Source organism: Eriocheir sinensis, chromosome 49 (genome assembly GCF_024679095.1).
Source record: "Eriocheir sinensis breed Jianghai 21 chromosome 49, ASM2467909v1, whole genome shotgun sequence".
NCBI lineage: Eukaryota > Metazoa > Arthropoda > Malacostraca > Decapoda > Varunidae > Eriocheir > Eriocheir sinensis.
Genome location: NC_066557.1, coordinates 6,371,964 through 6,391,214, shown reverse-complemented (window position 1 = coordinate 6,391,214; position 19,251 = coordinate 6,371,964). Strand labels below are relative to the sequence as shown.

General features: G+C 39.6%; 1 protein-coding gene across 1 annotated transcript in view; it reads right to left on the bottom strand.

The window, feature by feature from the left end:
• Positions 1–5,939: 5,939 nt before the first annotated feature.
• LOC126981628 (uncharacterized) overlaps positions 5,940–19,251 on the bottom strand; it is a 24,388-nt gene continuing 11,076 nt past the window's right edge. Inside the window, exons 5-9 of the mRNA XM_050833065.1 lie at positions 16,578–16,599; positions 9,793–9,877; positions 9,527–9,610; positions 8,043–8,180; positions 5,940–7,262 (exon numbers count right to left, since the gene is read on the bottom strand). Coding sequence (XP_050689022.1) covers positions 7,104–7,262; positions 8,043–8,180; positions 9,527–9,610; positions 9,793–9,877; positions 16,578–16,599 — 488 coding nt within the window. The 3' untranslated portion in view covers positions 5,940–7,103. The remainder of the gene's footprint in view (positions 7,263–8,042; positions 8,181–9,526; positions 9,611–9,792; positions 9,878–16,577; positions 16,600–19,251) is intronic.

Here is a 19,251-nt window from a genome sequence, read left to right as displayed (position 1 = left end):
TTAAATCATGCTGAGTGACAGGCAATCAACGAGTTTATTTTCCTTTAGAATTATGTTATATTGCTTCTCAGTGGGTACGAGAGAGAGAGAGAGAGAGAGAGAGAGAGAGAAGCAGTGATGAATGTGTGTGTGTGTGTGTGTGTGTGTGTGTGTGTGTATTTCTCGTTCGCGTTCATCTTTATACAGCATCCCAAGTAAAGCTGTTCCCATTACTCTCGCGAGACTTGAATCTAATCTCAGCCTCCGACTTGGATTTAATCGCCTACCTTCACATATATCACCTCAACCCTCGCCTACGACCCTTCCCCTTCGTCCTCCTCCTTCTCTTCCTTCTTCTTCCTCCTCCTGCTCCTCGTATTCATCTCTCTTCTCATCCGTTTATTCAGTTTTCTTTCCCTCGTTCTTCCGTCTCATGTATTAATAGTTTTCTTCCGTTTCTGAGCTTTATTTGTTCCTCGGATTCTCTTCATTATTCTTCTGCTTCATATTTCTTCTTTTTCATTTATATTCCCTTTTCGTCCTGTCGTTTTCCCTTCTTATATCTCATTAATTTCCTTCTATTTCTGAGCTTTATTATTCCTCCTCCTCCTCCTCCTCCTCCTTTTCATAGTTTCCATTCCATCTGTCTTTATTTCTCATTTATCTCCTCCCCTTCCTCCTTCTCCTCCTCCTTCTCTTACTCAGTCTCAATATTTTACCTTTCTCTAATCCGTCTTTCTTCTTATTTCTCTGCTCCTCCTCCTTTTCTTCATAATATTCTTCTCTTTTAGTTCCCATTCTATCCGTCTTTCCTTCTCATTTCTCTCCTCCCCTTTCTCTTCCTCTTACTCAGTTTCATATTTTACCTTCAAGTCTAATCTGTCTTTCCTTCCTTATTGTTTCTCCTCTCCTCTCCTCTCCTCTCCTCCTCCCCGGCACTCACAGCCCTCATCTTATCCTCTCCGCTCACCTCCCCGCACCTTCCTGATCGCCTCACACCCTCCAGACATCTTTCACCTGTCCGGCCGTCACCTGAGATTAATTAGCGGCTCTGTATTAATTTACCTGGCCGAGTTTTGTTCCTCCTTTGTTCCTGGACTTTCCTTTTCACCTGATTGTACTTTTACTTTCCTTGGTTCGTTTTTGTTTATTTTCTGCCGTCTTGTGTGGGAATATTTCTTCTTTGTTTAAGTTTTGATTTGTCACATTCACCTTTCCTTATTCCTTTTATTTCCTCCTGTTTTCTTTTACTTAACTTCATTCTTGCTTATCTTGTTGCTGTTATTGTACGTGTTCTTTCTCTTCTTGTTCTTTTTTTAGTTTTCCTCCTCCTCCTCCTTCTCCTCCTCCTCTTCCTCCTTCTCCTCCTCCTCTTCCTCCTCCTAAGTCCGTCAGATTATAGCAGGTTCCCCTTACACAGTATGGAGAAAACGAACTTATCCCATTTTCCACAGTCTGCTTGCTATTGTTATAACTCTCTCTCTCTCTCTCTCTCTCTCTCTCTCTCTCTCTCTCTCTCTTGTAACGGATCTTGCATTTCACTTTCATCCGAGGAATTTTTCTTAATAGTGTTTTTTGTTTTTATTTTTTTCCTTCTCTTCTCCTTTGTACCTTTTTCTCCTCCTCCTCTATATTTTTTTTCTTTTTTTTCTTTTTCCTCTTTTTCCTCTTCTTTTTCTTCTTCTTCTTCTTCCTCCTTTTCTTTTTCTTCTTCTTCTTATTATTATTATTACTCAAGCTTTTTTTTTTTTTATCTATCTGTATAATTATCAGAGTCGTGAATGATAAAGAAAATGTATATAATATCTTTTTTCTCTTCCTTTCTTCCTTAAATTATTTCATGTCATGGTGCTGATTTATTATTTCCTTAATTTCATCTTGTTTCATTTCTAATTTCTTTTATTATTATTAGTTTTCTTTTATTCGGGAATTGAAGGTACGTTTGAGTCTCCCACTAAAAAGAAAGGCGATAGAATGACTTCCCGTTTTCTATGACTGATTGAGGAGAGAATACTGATACATCGGTAGGTCGGTCTCTCTCTCTCTCTCTCTCTCTCTCTCTCTCTCTCTCTCTCTCTCTCACCCTGGAGTGGTAGCCTTGAGTTTCCCACTAAAAGAAAGGCGATAGAGTGACTTCCCGTTTTCTATGACTGTTAAAGGAGGGGGAAAGGTGACAAGGGTGATCTTGGGGTAAAAGGTTAGGTTAAGTTTGGTTTAGGTTTGGGTTAAGTTGGCTTGGGTTGACGTGGGTTGGATTGGGATGAGATGGGTTGATTTGGGTTGGGTTGGTTTTTGTTATGTTGGGTTGGGTTGCTTTGGGTTGGTTTGTGTTGGTTTTGGTTCGTTTGGGATAGCGTGGGTTGGGTTGGGATAGGATGGGTTGGTTTGGGTTGGGATGGTATGGCTTTGGTTGGGTTGATGTGGGTTGGGTTGGGATAGCATGGGTTGGTTTGGGTTGGGTTGGATTGGGATGGCTTGGATTGGGTCAGGTTGGATTGGATTGCGTTGGGTTTGGGTTGGGTTAGTTTGGTTTTCGTTGGCTTGGTTTGGGTTAGGTTGGGCTGGGTTAGGTTGGCTTGGCTTGGAATAGGCTGGGTTGGGTTGACTCGGGTTACATTGCGTTGGCATGGGTATGGTTTCCGTGAGTTGGGTTTGGATGGGTTTGTTTAGTTTCAATAGGCCTGGTTTGGTTTGGGTTAGGTTGTGTCGGTATTATATATATCCATGTTGGTAGGTATGACTATTGCAATTTTTCCATATTTGGGGTATTTGATTTCATATTTTAACCACGAACCAAGACCATTGCCATTTCTATTTTTAAAAGGAGAAATGAATAACGTGTGAACATTCGTGAAAACTGAAGACAGAACCAAACTCTCCGTCTTACCTTGAGCTATTTGATGTGGAGTGCGCCGAGTAGAGGACTGGATGAGCCGAGTAACCGATATGTAAACAGAGGCGGTAGTGCTTGTGTGTGATGCTACCAACCTCTTGTGTACATTTCCTGGCCTGCTCTCCCTTCCCTCCTCTCCTTCCTTGCTTGTTTTTCTCCCCTCTCCTTCCTCCTATCCCTTCTCCCTTCCTCTGTCTCCTTCCCTCCCTCTCCTCTACCCTTTAACCTGTTTTCCCTCCAACTAATTTATCTTTCTCCTTCCTTCCTTCATTCCTACTCTCCCTCCCTTTTTTCTCCTCTCTCTTGCTCCCCTCTCTGTTTTTCTACTTTTTTTCTTCATTTTCTTCTTAGTCTTCTACCTTTTCTTGTTTCTACTTATTATTCTTATTCCCTTCTACCATTTTTTTTACTACAAAGGAGACAGCTCAAGGGCACAAAAAAAGGAAACAATAATAAAAAAAAAACGCTACTCGCTGCCCCTACCTATCAGCCATCCTTCTTCCTCTTGTCCCTCTCTCCTTATCTTTTTCCCATTCTATTCTCTCATTCTTCTCTTGTCTCCTCCCTGCCTCCTACAGCTTTCCATTTCCTTCTTTCCCTTCTCTTTCAATTACATCTTCCGCTTCCTTCGCCTTAATTCATCTCTATTTTTCTCTCTCTCATTCCTTCCCTCCCTCTGGCTCTTCTTTCCCGTCTCCTTCCTTCTTCTTTCATACCATCTTCTATCTCCTCTCTCTCTCTTTCCCTCGTTTTCTCTTCCTCCAATTTCAGCAAGAGGTATTTTCCAGTTTCTTCCTCCCTCCCTTCCTAGTACTCAGCAATCAAGGGAAAGTGTAAATAGTGCTAATGTATATCGCAGAGGTTGGCGTTGAAGAAGTGATATAGGAATTGCAGACAGTAGTTGAAGAAATAGCTAAAGTCACCCCTCTGCATTAGGAAGTTGAGAAAATTGGAGTACAGGGTGTTTTTAGGTATTTACACGCCCGACTGCAAAAAGGCCAATTCTGCCTCAATTTCCTATTTTCTTTTCGTTGTTATTGCTGTTTGTTTCTTTCTGTTTTTGTTTCTTATACTTGTTCATGTTCATCTGCAATACTAACAACAACAACTTCAAAACCTACTACTACTGCTACCTCCACTACTACTACTACTACTACTACTACTACTATCCGGCGGAGGCATGGCTTGGGGTAGGTGGTGTGCAGTGTGGCGTGGCGGCGCGGGGCGAGGCAGGGCAGTTAGTGGAGATGCAGCGTTCCTGTGGAGCGTAAACAACTCTTGCAAGCATTCCGTGAAGCAGGTCAGTCTGGCCCAGCGGAAAAAAAGAATGTTTGCTCAGCTTCCCTCGTGCATGCAGCCTTCCGCAGACGCCCGCCCTGACGGAGTGCCCGGCCTGTGCCTGTGTGGTGCTCCTGTGTAGAGTTCCGGTGGAGCGTGAACAACCCTTCCAAGAACGCGGTGAGGCGGCTCAGTCTCTGGCGGAGGAAGAATGTGGGATAATCTTCACTTATGCCTTCCGCTGACACACACACGCACACACACACACACACACACACTTCTTTTTTTTTCCCCTCTGTAAAAGTAACGCTAAAGTGAAGTTGAAAAAAAAACTGCGAGAAATAAACGAATAAATGGCTAAACGATTCTATGTAGGTAAAAAATCAAAATAAAAACGCAGATTTTTTGACTAACTTTTTTTGCGGTCACTCGGCGCGCAGCCCAACCTCATCCTCCCTTGTGGGCTGGGTGATAGATGGCTACCTGGGAAATCTGGGGGAGGTAAACTGTGGCAGCCCGGATGCTGCCCGCCTAGCCCTGTGTCCCGGGAGTTCTTACCCACCACAGGCCAAGGGACCAATGTGTCAGAGATGAGCTCCGAGGCCACGTGCAGCTATTGCGCATGCTCCCATTTTATATATATATATATATATATATATATATATATATATATATATATATATATATATATATATATATATATATATATATATATAAGATACAGTGGTGGGCACAGCTAATCGAAAACTTAGCTTCGCTAACTTGTAATCCACTACCTAAAAAAGTTAGCTTCCCCTACGCTGAACCGCTAACCTGGTAAATAAATTAGTGGAAGCTAACGCTAACCGCTAACCACTAACTTTTATATGGATTTAGCTTCGGTTTAGTATTTTGGCTCTGAAATTCTTAAAAACAGACCTTGTGACCTGAAATTTCAATATATTGTAGCTTAGGCAACAAGTCTCCCCAATAATTAAATATTAAGATCGTTATGAAAAAGATAAAGTGTAGCCTATTTTCTTGTTGCTATGGCTTATGAGACTGATTTTTATTGATATTATTATTATTGTTGTTGTTGTTGTTATTATTATTATTATTATTATTATTATTATTATTATTATTATTATTATTATTATTATTATTATTATTATTATTAAAATTGTTATTATTATTATAATTATTATTATTATTATTATTATTATTATTATTATTATTATTATTATTATTATTATTATTATTATTATCATCATCATTATTATTATTATAACTTATTCTTGTTAGTCTATCATTATTTTAATTATTTATTATTCCTGTAATTATTATTATTAATATTATTTTTAAAATTATTATTATTATTATTATTATTATTATTATTATTATTATTATTATTATTATTATTATTATTATTATTATTATTATTATTATTATTATTATTATTTGTAGTAGTAGTAATATTTATATATTTCATTTTTCTCCTTCCTCCTCCTCCTCCTCCTCCTCCTCCTCCTCGTCCTTTTTAAGCCTGAATAAGTACAGGTCGTGAATTTGAGATATTGAGTTGCAAGCCTCGAGGAATAGAGCGAGAAAAGTGGACGCATGAGAGAGAGAGAGAGAGAGAGAGAGAGAGAGAGAGAGAGAGAGAGAGAGAGAGAGAGAGAGAGAGAGAGAGAGAGAGAGAGAGAGAGAGAGAGAGAGATTATGTACCATTATTTGGATTACAAATACAAGATAAAGGAAGAACAGTTTACAGTCGGCGCCACACAAGGAATGCAGGAATACACCCTTTGAGTAACCACAAGATAGACTTTATATAGGAACAAGTTTATAACATCCAACTCCGACATCCAGTCCTCATTTAGAAGACAAATTAAGAACAGTTACAGTCGGCAACACTCAAGCGATACAACTCAAAGCTCAGACAACCAATAGACACAGAGAGAGGATTGTTGAAATAGGAACAAGTTAACAGATGAAAAAGTCGAGGAATCAACTCCATCATCCAGATCCAAGACAGAGAAGGGAGGAAGCTTAGGCTGGTCACACTCGGCAACACTCAAGCAGTACAAAAATAAACACTACAATACCCAACATCATATAAAATTACAAAAGAAGATGAACTTAAAACATACTAAACATACTAAGGAAAACACCCGAAGGAAAATAAAATGAAAATCTCCCAAGAATAAAATAGAGAAGAGGAAAAAAGTTGAGCCAAATACGAAGAAAACACCCAAAATTATACAAAGCAGGGAAGCAATCGATTTCTGAGATGAAGACAAACTGCTAATCCTTTAACACTTGTTTACAAAGGTGTCTCGTGATTGCAAAAGCGTCAGGTATTTGCAGGTGCGCCACATGTGTTTACAAAGGTGTCTCGTGTGATTGCAAAAGTGTCAGGTGTTTACAGATGCGTTACGTAATTGCAGAGGTGTCACGGGTGTTTTGATAATTCTCAGGTGTTCACGAAGATGTTCCACGTGATTACAAAGGCGTCACTGTTGTTGGGGAAAGGCGACAGGTGTACAAAAATGTCACAGGTGTTTGGGAAAGATGACAGGTGTTTGCAAAGATGCCACAGGTGTTCGGTGAGTTGTCAGGTCTGTACAAGGGTGTCATGGAATTGCAAAGGTGTCAGGTGTTCGAGAGATGGCAGATGTTTGCAAAGGTGCCACATGTTTGGAAAGGTAGCAGATGTGTTCAAAGGTGTCACTTCCGGTCGCAAAGGTGTCAGGTGTTCGAGAGATGGCAGATGTTTGCAAAAGAGTCACAGGTAGCAGATGTGTACAAAGGTGTCACTTCCGATAGCAAAGGTTTGTCAGGTGTTTTGATAGGTAGCAGGTGTGAACAAAGGTGTCGTGTAATTGCAAAGATGTCTCATGTGTTAGTTGCTCCCTGGCCTTGGAAAACTTCACAGTCTCAACTCAACAAACAGTTCACAAAAGTTTCAGAGGACTTAGTTGTACCCGGTCTGGGGCTGGTAAACGGGGGCGCTCTGTCCGTACCCCTGGGGCTTGAATGTGACTGCGGGGCCGTACTCGTGCGGGTACTGTGCCTCACCGTAGTACTGCACGTCGGCCACGAAGCCCTTGTAGTGGTCAGCCTCGTAGTTCACCTGTGCACGCGGGGACAAGGCGCTCGTTAGTCCGTGTTTGTTACCTGTGCTCGTTAGGGTTTGATTTGTCTGTGTTGTGTTTTGGCAACGGTTGGGGTGGGTGTGTGTTTGGGAATGTTTGCCTGGTGTGTTTGTGAATGATTGGTTTGTGTGTCGGAAATGTTTGGTGTGTCTGGGAATGGTTGTTTTTGTGTTTGTAAATGTTTGATGTGTTTGGGAATGTTTGCTTGATGTCTTTGGGAATGTTTGGTGTGTGAGAATGGTTGTTTTTGTGTTTGTAAATGTTTGGTGTGTTTGGGAATGTTAGCTTGGTGTGTTTGGGAATGTTTGGTGTGTGTCGGATGTGTTTGGTGTGTCTGGGAATGGTTGTTTTGTGATTTTGGAAGTGGCTGTTTAGTGTATTTGGGAATCGTTGTATTTTGTGTTTTGAGGATGTTTGTTTAATGTGTTTGGGAAATGGTTGTTCGGTGTATTCTGAAAATGGTTCGTGTGGTGTGAAAATGGTTTTTACTACATTAAATCAAATTTGTTCAGGGGAGAATCGGAATGTTGAAGGGACCATCTCTTACGTTATATTTCTAATGAAAGCGCTTAGCAACAATTTTTAAACATCTAAGGGTCAAATCTGAACTCCCAATGGCTAATTTTAAGGTTCAAAGTCCACTGTTTAGTGTTGAGGGCTAAACTTTAAGGATGAAGGGCAGTTCTATTACCCAGGTTTAGTTTTCAGGTTCTAAAGTTCAATATTTAGGGCTGAAGGAACAAGGTCAGTGCACTCACGGTCTGCTTGCGGCCGTCGGGGAGCTGCACGGTGTAGGTTCCCTTCACCGTGTTGCCGTCACTGTTCTCCTGCTGGCCGAAGTCTGTGCCGGCGTAGTCGTCCCTCACGCCGTAGGCAAAGTTGTAAGGCATGCCATCCTGTGTGCGGCAGACGGGTGAACACAGGTGGAGAGAGAGAGAGAGAGAGAGAGAGAGAGAGAGAGGTAGCATGATTTACCGATGGACAGGTAAACACAGAGTGATTTACCAATAGACAGGTACGTTAGCAGGTAGAGAAACACAGCTAGCATGATTTACAGGTAGACAATCAAACAGGTGGACAGATAGATTGACAAGTAAACACAGATAGATAGAAAGACAGACAGACGCTAGAGTGACATACAGATAGACAGGCAAACGCAGACAGTTAAGTAGATTGAAATATAAGCGGATGAACATTTAGGCAAGTTAAAGCAGATAGGTAGAAAGATAGGAGAACGATGAACAGATAGATAGACACATATGTATAAACTGGTAGATAAATAGAATGATATGCAGATAATCGTTTCAGCGTAGGTATATAGACAGGTAGAATGATGTACAGGAAGACAGGTAGAATGATGAACAAAATGACAGACATATACAGTTACATAGACAAAGGTAGAGTGAGGAACAAATAGACAGGTAGAGTGATATACAGAATGACAGACATATACAGTTACAAAGACAGAAAGGTAGAGTGAGGAACAAATAGACAAGTAGAGTGATGTACAGAATGACAGGCATATACAGTTACACAGACATGAAGGTAGAGTGAGGAACAAATAGACAGGTAGAGTGATGTACAGAATGACAGACATATACAGTTACACAGACATGAAGGTAGAGTGAGGAACAAATAGACAGGTAGAATGATATACAGAATGACAGACATATACAGTTACACAGACAGAAAGGTAGAGTGAGGAACAAATAGACAGGTAGAGTGATGTACAGAATGACAGACATATACAGTTACACAGACAGGAAGGTAGAGTGAGGAACAAATAGACAGGTAGAATGATATGCAGAATGATAGACATATACAGTTACATAGACAGAGAGGTAGAGTGAGGAACAAATAGACAGGTAGAGTGATATACAGAATGGCAGATGCACAGTTACACAGACAGGCAGTGATGTACAGAAAGACAGGTAAACACTCATAAAAAGACAGGTAGAACGGAGTACAGATAAATAAGTAGATAAAAGACAGGCAGAGTGATGAACTATGAGACAGGTAGCATCATACACAGAAAGACAGGTAAGCAATTTAGGAGCAGTAAGTAGCGGGCTTTTTTTTCATTATTATTATTATTATTTTTTTTTACGCCCTTCCACTGTCCCCTCTGCTGTAAAAAAAAAAAAGATAATGATGTACAAACAGACAGGAACACAGACAGACATAGACAGACGCGTGAGAAAACGTTTGATGCCGAAATAAAAATAATAACAATAAAAAATACCTGGTCGTAACTCTTCTGCTGGGCACCGAGGTCAGTAGGCAGGGCGGCGATGACCTGAACCAGCAGGAGCGTCAGCAGCGAGACCTGGGGGTGGGGGTGGGGGGGTAGCAGGAGGTGGAGGAGGAGGAGGAGGGTGGATGGATGAAAGGAAGTGGGTGTTAGTTTTTCTCTCTCTCTCTCTCTCTCTCTCTCTCTCTCTCTCTCTCTCTCTCTCTCACTTTCACTCTCAAATTCAATGGAAAGAAAAAAAAAACACCTTTATATACCTTGGCAATCATGGTGGAGTGTTTGTTTGTTTGTTTGTCTTGTCTGATTGCAGGTATGACTCCCTCCCGGACAGGTGTGCGATGTCTTAATTAGCGCAGGTGTCCACTTGCTCTGAGTAAAAAAAAAGAAAGTGAAATTGTGCTCTGGAAAGATTTCTAATTAGATTGCGTGATTTCGTTTTGTTTTTTCGGGGATTTTTTTTTGCTGTAGTAGAATTTATGTTTATTCGTCGAAGGGAGCGAAGAGATGAGACAGAGAAACGAGAGAGAAGAAAGAAAGAGACAATCAAAGAACATAAAGAAGCAGTAAAAGAAGACGAGGAAGAAGAGGGAATGGAGAGGACGGGGAATAGAAAGAGGTGGAGGAGGAGGCAAACATGATAACATAAGGGAATAAGAGAAGAGGAGGAAGGAGAAGAGGAGAAGATGGAAGTGTGTGAGGGAAGGAATGAGGGAGGAGGGAAGGGATTGGGGAAATAAAAAAAATGGAAGAGAGAGAGAGAGAGAGAGAGAGAGAGAGAGAGAGAGAGAGAGAGAGAGAGAGAGAGAGAGAGAACATAACATAGTGGAATGGAAGAAGTAAGGACGGAGAAGAGGAAGAGATAGAAGTGTGCAAGGGAAGGAATGAGGGAGGGGGGACGGGAGTCGGGAAATAGAAAAAAATGGAAGGAAGAGAAAGACAAACATAAGAACATAGTGAAATGGAAGAAGTAAGGATGGAGAAGAATAAGAGATTGAAGTGTCTAGGAGAAAGAATAAAGGAGGGTGGAAGGGATAGGAAAACAAGAAAGAAAGAATGACGGAAGGGAGGGAGATGATTGACTTTGATAAACGGATGAATGTATTTAATAAGTGTGACGTTAATAAGGTTTCGCAGTGATGTGATAAAGGTGACGTTGGCAAGGGCGTAATAGTAAACGAGCAAAAATGGACTCGTAGTAATGGGTTTAACTTTACTAATGGATGAATGACCTTAGGTAAGGGTGATGCCAATAAGGTTTTGGTAGTGAGAGAGGGTTCTAATAAGGGTAATGTTAGTAAGGGTCTGGTGGTAAGAGAACAGATCAGAATTCGTAGTAATGAGTTTAATGCTATTGGATAAAGGGATCTAATACGGGTCATGTTAGTAGGGTTCTGGTGGTAAGAGAGCAAGGTAGAACTCGTAGTAATGGGTTAAAATTAAATACATGGAGCTTCTTTAAAACACGCAGGAATTGTTTTTTTGTAATTATGTTGTAATATATATAAAGAAATAAATATATGGAAATCCAGATCAGATAGATTAATTGGATCAGAAGATGGTGTTTCATAAAAAAAAGATTAATATTTATTGTTGGATGTACTTTGGGGTCCCTAAGGAAAGGTGTTCGTCTTGTGACTGGAAAACTTAGTGAGGGTGGCGGTGGGAGGATGAGGCAAAATGTGAGACATGGAAGAATGTTTCGTAAAGATCTGAAATGTGTTCCAGAATGTGTTTTTTCAGTACTAACACGAACAGTTCCCGTGATAAATTTCGGTCTAAATCAGTATTAAGTTATGTGGAAATGAAATATTTGAGTAAGAAGAAAAGACGTCGGAAAAAGGATTTGTCTTAATTAAAATAAGATAAATATAAAAGCGAGTGTCCTGATTTTTCTGTAATAAAGAAAATATTCATCGTATATCTTCCCTTTAACACAGAAAAAAAAGCAAAAGAGAAAAAAGCTTTATAAAAAAAAAAACGTCGCAGTGCGTGTGTTCCGTCAGGGTTTCTATTCGTATAACATGAACTATTTTTTTTTCCTTCCCAAGTGAAAAATATTCATTCTGATGATTCCGCTTGAATATATGTCAAGGAAATATATTGTGGACAGTGAATATATGAATGAAAAAAGACTATATGAGTGAAAAAAAGAATGAATATATGAATGAAAAAAGACTATATGAATGAAAAAAAGAATGAATATATGAATGAAAAAAGACTATATGAATGAAAAAAATAATGAATATATGAATGAAAAAAGACTATATGAATGAAAAAAAGAATGAATATATGAATGAAAAAAAAGACGCCTGGAATAAAACACGTTAATAGAAATGTGCTCTGTAGGAACTGGAAATGTATTATGATTACTTTTTGCACTGATAAGGGAGACCGATATTCGTTGTGTTAATTATTATGCTCTGTGTGGAAAGATAACATGTTGTAAAAAGTAAAGATTTGCCTGAACACGTGACTCACGGAGCAGAACAAAAAGTTATCTATTAATATTTGAAAAGGTTATGAATGGTTTCTTTCATTGACAAGAATTCACATGTACGTCGTTAATATGAGGCAACATACATGAAAAAAACAAATGTCCCTTATGAGTCTTGGTGTATTACTTTGTTAATGCAATTATTTCGGGAATTATTCCTCGTATTATTTGCATTTTCACATATAAGAAAATGCTGCTCAGGTTGAATTAAAGAATCAAATTAAACAAAAAATAAAATACTACTCCAAAATTTTCAAAGTAAGACAGTGTTTCGTGCAGATATAATGATTAACTACGTGTTCTGTGACGAGCTATGAGGAGACTTAATTAATGTGTTTGTTTTTGGCCTAAATACATTGGAAAGTAAAGAAAAAAAAAACTAGTATGCTCTATAAAAGACTTGATATATAGTGTACGATATTTTCCTCAGTAATAAGGAGAAAATTAATGATCGTTGTGTGAAGCTGAGAAAGGCCGGCAGGTGGCGGCGGCCGTGTGCTCGGTGAAAATAGACCGACCGCTTCGTACATGATCTTTATTTTATTACTTTTGTACGAGTAATATAAATGATTTTCGCTATTTTAAATTTGCTCTAACACATCGTAGAAGCACAAATTCAAAGCTTAACAAATATTTCTAGTCGGAAGGCAAAAAAAATATCAACATGAAAAAAATAAAATATACCTACAAAGAAGTAATAAATGAAGAAACAAATGAAACTCTAAATCGCACAGGACATAGATTTCTTTTACGTTCTTTACCTAACACCAAAAAAACGAAGACTAAAAAAATCCCTATGTTAAACCCATGTATTCCTGTACGGTATAGACCTTGAGTTCGAGGTACACGGGAGGTGCTTGCTGTGCCCCAGGTGGGAGGTGACTGGTGGCTCCGGGGTAGACGCTCCCCCTTTATATACGCGGTGGTTTGTTTACTGATGACGTCACTACACCAACAGGGGCGAGGGGAAAGCGTGTATACACAAGATGAAAGGCGAGAGGCGTCCGTAACGGTGTGTGGAAGGGGGGAGAAGGAGGGGAGAGAATGGACAGGTAGAGAGAGAGAGAGAGAGAGAGAGAGAGAGAGAGAGAGAGAGAGAGAGAGAGAGAGAGAGAGAGAGAGAGAGAGAGAGAGAGAGAGAGAGAGAGAGAGAGAGAGAGAGAGAGAGAGAGAGAGGGAGAGAGAGAGAGAGAGAGAGAAGAGAGAGAAAAGAGAGAGAAGGGAGAGAAAAGTGAGAGAGAGAGAGAGAGAGGAAAGAGAGAGAAGAGAGAAGAGAAAGAAAAGGGAGAGAGAGAGAAAGAGAGAAGAGAGAAAAGAGAGAGAAGAGAGAAAAAGTGAGAGAGAAGAGGGAGAAAAGTGAGAGAGAGAGAGAGAGAGAGAGAGAGAGAGAGAGAGAGAGAGAGAGAGAGAGAGAGAGAGAAGAGAGAGAAAAGTGAGAGAGAAGAGAGAGAAAAGTGAGAGAGAAGAGAGAGAAAAGTGAGAGAGAAGAGAGAGAAAAGTGAGAGAGAAGAGAGAGAAAAGTGAGAGAGAAGAGAGAGAAAAGTGAGAGAGAAGAGAGAAAAGTGAGAGAGAAGAGAGAGAAAAGTGAGAGAGAAGAGAGAGAAAAGTGAGAGAGAAGAGAGAGAAAAGTGAGAGAGAAGAGAGAGAAAAGTGAGAGAGAAGAGAGAGAAAAGTGAGAGAGAAGAGAGAGAGAAGAGAGAGAAAAGTGAGAGAGAAGAGAGAGAAAAGTGAGAGAAGAAAGAGAAGAGAGAGAAGAGAGAGAATAGAGAGAAGTGAGAGAGAAGAGAGAAAGTGAGAGAGAAGAGAGAGAAAAGTGAGAGAGAATAGAGAGAAAAGTGAGAGAGAGAAAAGTGAGAGAGAAGAGAGAGAGAAGAGAGAGAAAAGTGAGAGAGAAGAGAGAGAAAAGTGAGAGAGAAGTGAGAGAAAAGTGAGAGAGAAGAGAGAGAAAAGTGAGAGAGAAGTGAGAGAGAAGTGAGAGAAAAGTGAGAGAGAAGAGAGAGAAAAGTGAGAGAGAAGAGAGAGAAAAGTGAGAGAGAAGTGAGAGAAAAGTGAGAGAGAAGTGAGAGAAAAGTGAGAGAAGTGAGAGAAAAGTGAGAGAAAAGTGAGAGAGAAGAGAGAGAAAAGTGAGAGAAAAGTGAGAGAGAGAGAGAGAGAGAGAGAGAGAGAGAGAGAGAGAGAGAGAGAGAGAGAGAGAGAGAGAGAGAGAGAGAGAGAGAGAGAGAGAGAGAAGGCATGATGTAATAGATGGAAAGAAGGGAGGGAAGGAAATGGAGGAAGGGGAGGAAACAATGCAATCAGAGGAACATTGGAGACAGAGAGGGAGAGAAGGAGGGAGAAGAGGGTGAGATTGAAGGGACGGGGAGAAGCAGAGAAGGGAGAGAAAAAGGGAGAAGGAAAATACGAACAGAAGAAGGAAAATAAATAGGAGAAAAAGAAGGTGAAAAGGAGAAAAATAGGGATTAAAAAGAAAAGACAAAGGGGAAGAAGAAAACAAAGGAAAACAATGAAAAATAAGATAGAGAGAAGAAAGGAATAAAAAAAATAAAGAAAAGGAAAAAGCCAGAAAAAGAGATAGGAAGGAAGAGAAGAAAATGACAATGGAAACGGAAGGAAAATGAGAAAAAAGGAAGGATAAAGAGGGTTAGGGGGAAATAAAAAAATAAAAAAAGAGTAGGCAAAGCAGAAAGAATGAAAAAATAAAATGGGAAAGGGAGAAGGGAGAGAAGGGAGGAAACACGAAGCCAAATAAGTGAGTAGTGGATTAAAACGGTAAAGAAGATGGGAAGGTCAGAGGGGAGAAAGAATGAAGAAGGAAAACAGGGGCCGTATTCTTAAACATGTCATCGCTCAAGCCCACACTTTCAACAAGGCTTTCGTAGTAGTTTTGGGCATTTCCAGGGGTAGTTTTATGACCCTGGTGGTAGTTTGACCCTTTCTCTTTACCTGGACCTAAAGAAACACTCATTAGAACCCAACTGATCTACTTTTCGGCCTTTGGAAGAGTTGCTGTGGGAGGCTGAAGTGTTTGAGAATACCGTCCCAGGGTACCGGTGTGGGAGTGAGTGAGGGAGGGAAGCGAGGGAAGGGAGGGAGGGAGAGGGTCACTACCAACATCAGCATGAGGTAACACTGCACTTCGCGGCTCATTACCCGTCCTTGTTCCATCACCCCGACTCTGTACCCCGTTCAAGCGACTGACTAACACAACACACACTAACACCATCATCATCAGCAGCAGCCAGATCCGCCCTTTTAGACTACAACTTGTTTTCTCGATCTTTTTTTCATTTCTCTGTGGGTAAAAAGAAATCGAGAGGGTGATGCTTTGTACCCCGTTAAAGAGACTAACACAACACACACCAACACCATCATCATCATCATCATCATCAGCAGCAGCAGCAGTACCCAGATCCGCCCTTTTAGACTACAACTTGTTTTCTCGATCTTTTTTTCATTTCTCTGTTGGTAAAAAGAAATCGAGAGGGTGATGCTTTGTACCCCGTTAAAGAGACTGACTAACACAACACACACCAACACCATCATCATCATCATCAGCAGCAGCAGCAGTACCCAGATCCGCCCTTTTAGACAACTTGTTTTCTTGATCTTTTTTTCATTTCTCTGTGGGTGAAAAGATCGAGAGGATAATGCTTTGTACCCCGTTAAGAGACTAACATAACACACACACACACACACACACACACACACACACACACCAGCCACATCCATCCTATATTGCGTTATCTCTCAACCTCTAGTCGCCATCCAAGGATAAAAAACGGAACAAATAAAAAAGTAAGATCTTAGTCAATACGTTACAAGTTATTGATGGTTACCGCGAAGAGAATGACCAACCCACGGTCTAAGAACACAGTCGTCTTACTTCGCGCATGACGTCACACGACTCCGCTGTGAGGATTAGAACTCCAGGCTCATTGTTTCCGCTACCTTTAACTTGTGCTCTATTTGCCACACATGAGTTATCTCTTGAATTTTAGTGTCGTTTATGGGAAGCCGCGAGCCTAGAGGTAAATCTCTAGAACCATAAACATGAACCGCGTGGCGTCATTATACTGCGCGGGGAACGACTGTGTATTCTTAAAGCTTGATATTTTTAACGTCGTAATAGTTTTCATCAACAATAACGTTGCTGATTTGTTTTCTTGACCCGCTTTTCAAGGTGTGGTTAGTTGTTGTTTTTTTATACATATATTATCATTTTTTTTAAGACCGAGTTTTTATATGACTTGATTCTGTGAAATTCCAACACTTCTATCTTACTCCATCTCGAAAATGTAATTAAAACGCCAAACCAGCCATGTAACTATTGATATATTCTAATACGAAGTGTAAGGAATCTGGCGTGAGGCTGTGAACCAAACCGTCGACTTTGCGGTGTCACGATGAGGAGGACGCATGTGAAGGAAGGACAGTGTTGCCATAGCGATGCGGTTTTTTTCTTTTTTTCAGAGGTTACGGAAGTGGTTGTGGTTAAAAGGCCTTTGCTGTGTTTATCTGATTACTTGTTTTGTTTACGTTTATGTTTACAGGGAGTAGTGATCTTTAATGACTGTTGAGGGATGAAAAAAAGTATAGGAAATAGTGTTGGATTGTAAGTTTGTTTTTATTGGTATTATGATAACGATGTATTTTATTATTTTTTTTTATTATTTACTACTACTACTACTACTACTACTACTACTACTACTACTACTACTAATGGTTTTCTTTCTTTTCCAGGTATGTTGTGTTGCTTTTGGTACATGATGTGCAGCCACGGGAAGGTACAGTCGAGAGAGAGAGAGAGAGAGAGAGAGAGAGAGAGAGAGAGAGAGAGAGAGAGAGAGAGAGAGAGAGAGAGAGAGAGAGAGAGAGAGAGAGAGAGAGAGAGATAACTTTGCAACATCCGTATGAAGTGAGTTTGATTGCTTTATACACACACACACACACACACATACACACACACACGGCTGCACACACACACACACACACACACACACACACACACACACACACACACACACACATACACACACGGCTGCACACACACACACGCTACTGTAAACAATTTTTTTTTTATTTCATTGTTTGTTTTGTTTATTTGTTTCCGGTTAGTGAATCTTTTCTCTCCACTTGACCTCGTTGTTGGTATTATAAGATTTGTATTATTTATATATATTTTTTTTCATTCACAAACATACTGCGTAATCCACTTCTCTATATCCATCTGTCTTTATCCATCTGCCTTTATCCATCTATCTTTATCCATCTGTCTTTATCCATCTATCTTTGTCCATCTGTCTTTATCCATCTGCCTTTATCCATCTATCTTTATCCATCTGTCTATCCATCTATCTTTATCCATCTGTCTTTATCCATCTGTCTTTATCCATCTGTCTTTATCCATCTGTCTTTATCCATCTGTCTTTATCCATCTGTCTTTATCCATCTGTCTTTATCCATCTGTCTTTATCCATCTATCTTTATCCATCTGTCTTTATCCATCTGTCTTTATCCATCTGTCTTTATCCATCTGCCTTTATCCATCTGTCTTTATCCATCTGTCTTTATCCATCTATCTTTATCCATCTGTCTTTATCCATCTGTCTTTATCCATCTGTCTTTGTCCATCTGTCTTTATCCATCTGTCTTTATCCATCTGTCTATCCATCTATCTTTATCCATCTGTCTTTATCCATCTGTCTATCCATCTATCTTTATCCATCTGTCTTTATCCATCTGTCTCTATCCATCTATCTTTATCCATCTGTCTATCCATCTATCTTTATCCATCTGTCTTTATCCATCTGTCTTTATCCATCTATCTTTGTCCATCTGTCTTTATCCATCTGTCTATCCATCTGCCTTTATCCATCTGTCTTTATCCATCTATCTTTGTCCATCTGTCTTTATCCATCTGTCTTTATCCATCTGTCTTTATCCATCTGTCTTTATCCATCTGTCTTTATCAATCTGTCTTTATCCATCTGTCTTTATCAATCTGTCTTTATCCATCTGTCTTTATCCGTCTGTCTTTATCCATCTGTCTTTATCCATCTATCTTTATCCATCTGTATTTGTCCATCTATCTTTATCCATCTATCTTTGTCCATCTGTCTTTATCCATCTATCTTTGTCCATCTGTCTTTATCCATCTATCTTTATCCATCTGTATTTGTCCATCTATCTTTATCCATCTGTCTTTATCCATCTGTCTTTATCCATCTGTCTTTATCCATCTATCTTTATCCATCTATCTTTGTCCATCTATCTTTATCCATCTATCTTTGTCCATCTGTCTTTATCCATCTATCTTTATCCATCTGTCTTGATCCATCTGTCTTTATCCATCTGTCTTTATCCATCTGTCTTTATCCATCTGTCTTTATCCATCTATCTTTATCCATCTGTCTTTATCCATCTGTCTTTATCCATCTATCTTTATCCATCTGTCTTTATCCATCTGTCTTTATCCATCTGTCTTTATCCATCTGTCTTTATCCATCTATCTTTATCCATCTGTCTTTATCCATCTGTCTTTATCCATCTGTCTTTATCCATCTGTCTTTATCCATCTATCTTTGTCCATCTGTCTTTATCCATCTATCTTTATCCATCTGTATTTGTCCATCTGTCTTTATCCATCTGTCTTTATCCATCTGTCTTTATCCATCTGTCTTTATCCATCTGTCTTTATCCATCTGTCTTTATCCATCTGTCTTTATCCATCTGTCTTTATCCATCTATCTTTATCCATCTGTCTTTATCCATCTGTCTTTATCCATCTATCTTTATCCATCTGTCTTTATCCATCTGTCTTTATCCATCTGTCTTTATCCATCTATCTTTATCCATCTGTCTTTATCCATCTGTCTTTATCCATCTATCTTTATCCATCTGTCTTTATCCATCTGTCTTTATCCATCTATCTTTATCCATCTGTCTTTATCCATCTGTCTTTATCCATCTGTCTTTATCCATCTGTCTTTATCCATCTGTCTTTATCCATCTGTCTTTATCCATCTGTCTTTGTCCATCTGTCTTTATCCATCTGTCTTTATCCATCTGTCTTTATCCATCTGTATTTGTCCATCTGTCTTTATCCATCTGTATTTGTCCATCTGTCTTTATCCATCTGTCTTTATCCATCTGTCTTTATCCATCTGTCTTTATCCATCTGTCTTTATCCATCTGTCTTTATCCATCTATCTTTATCCATCTG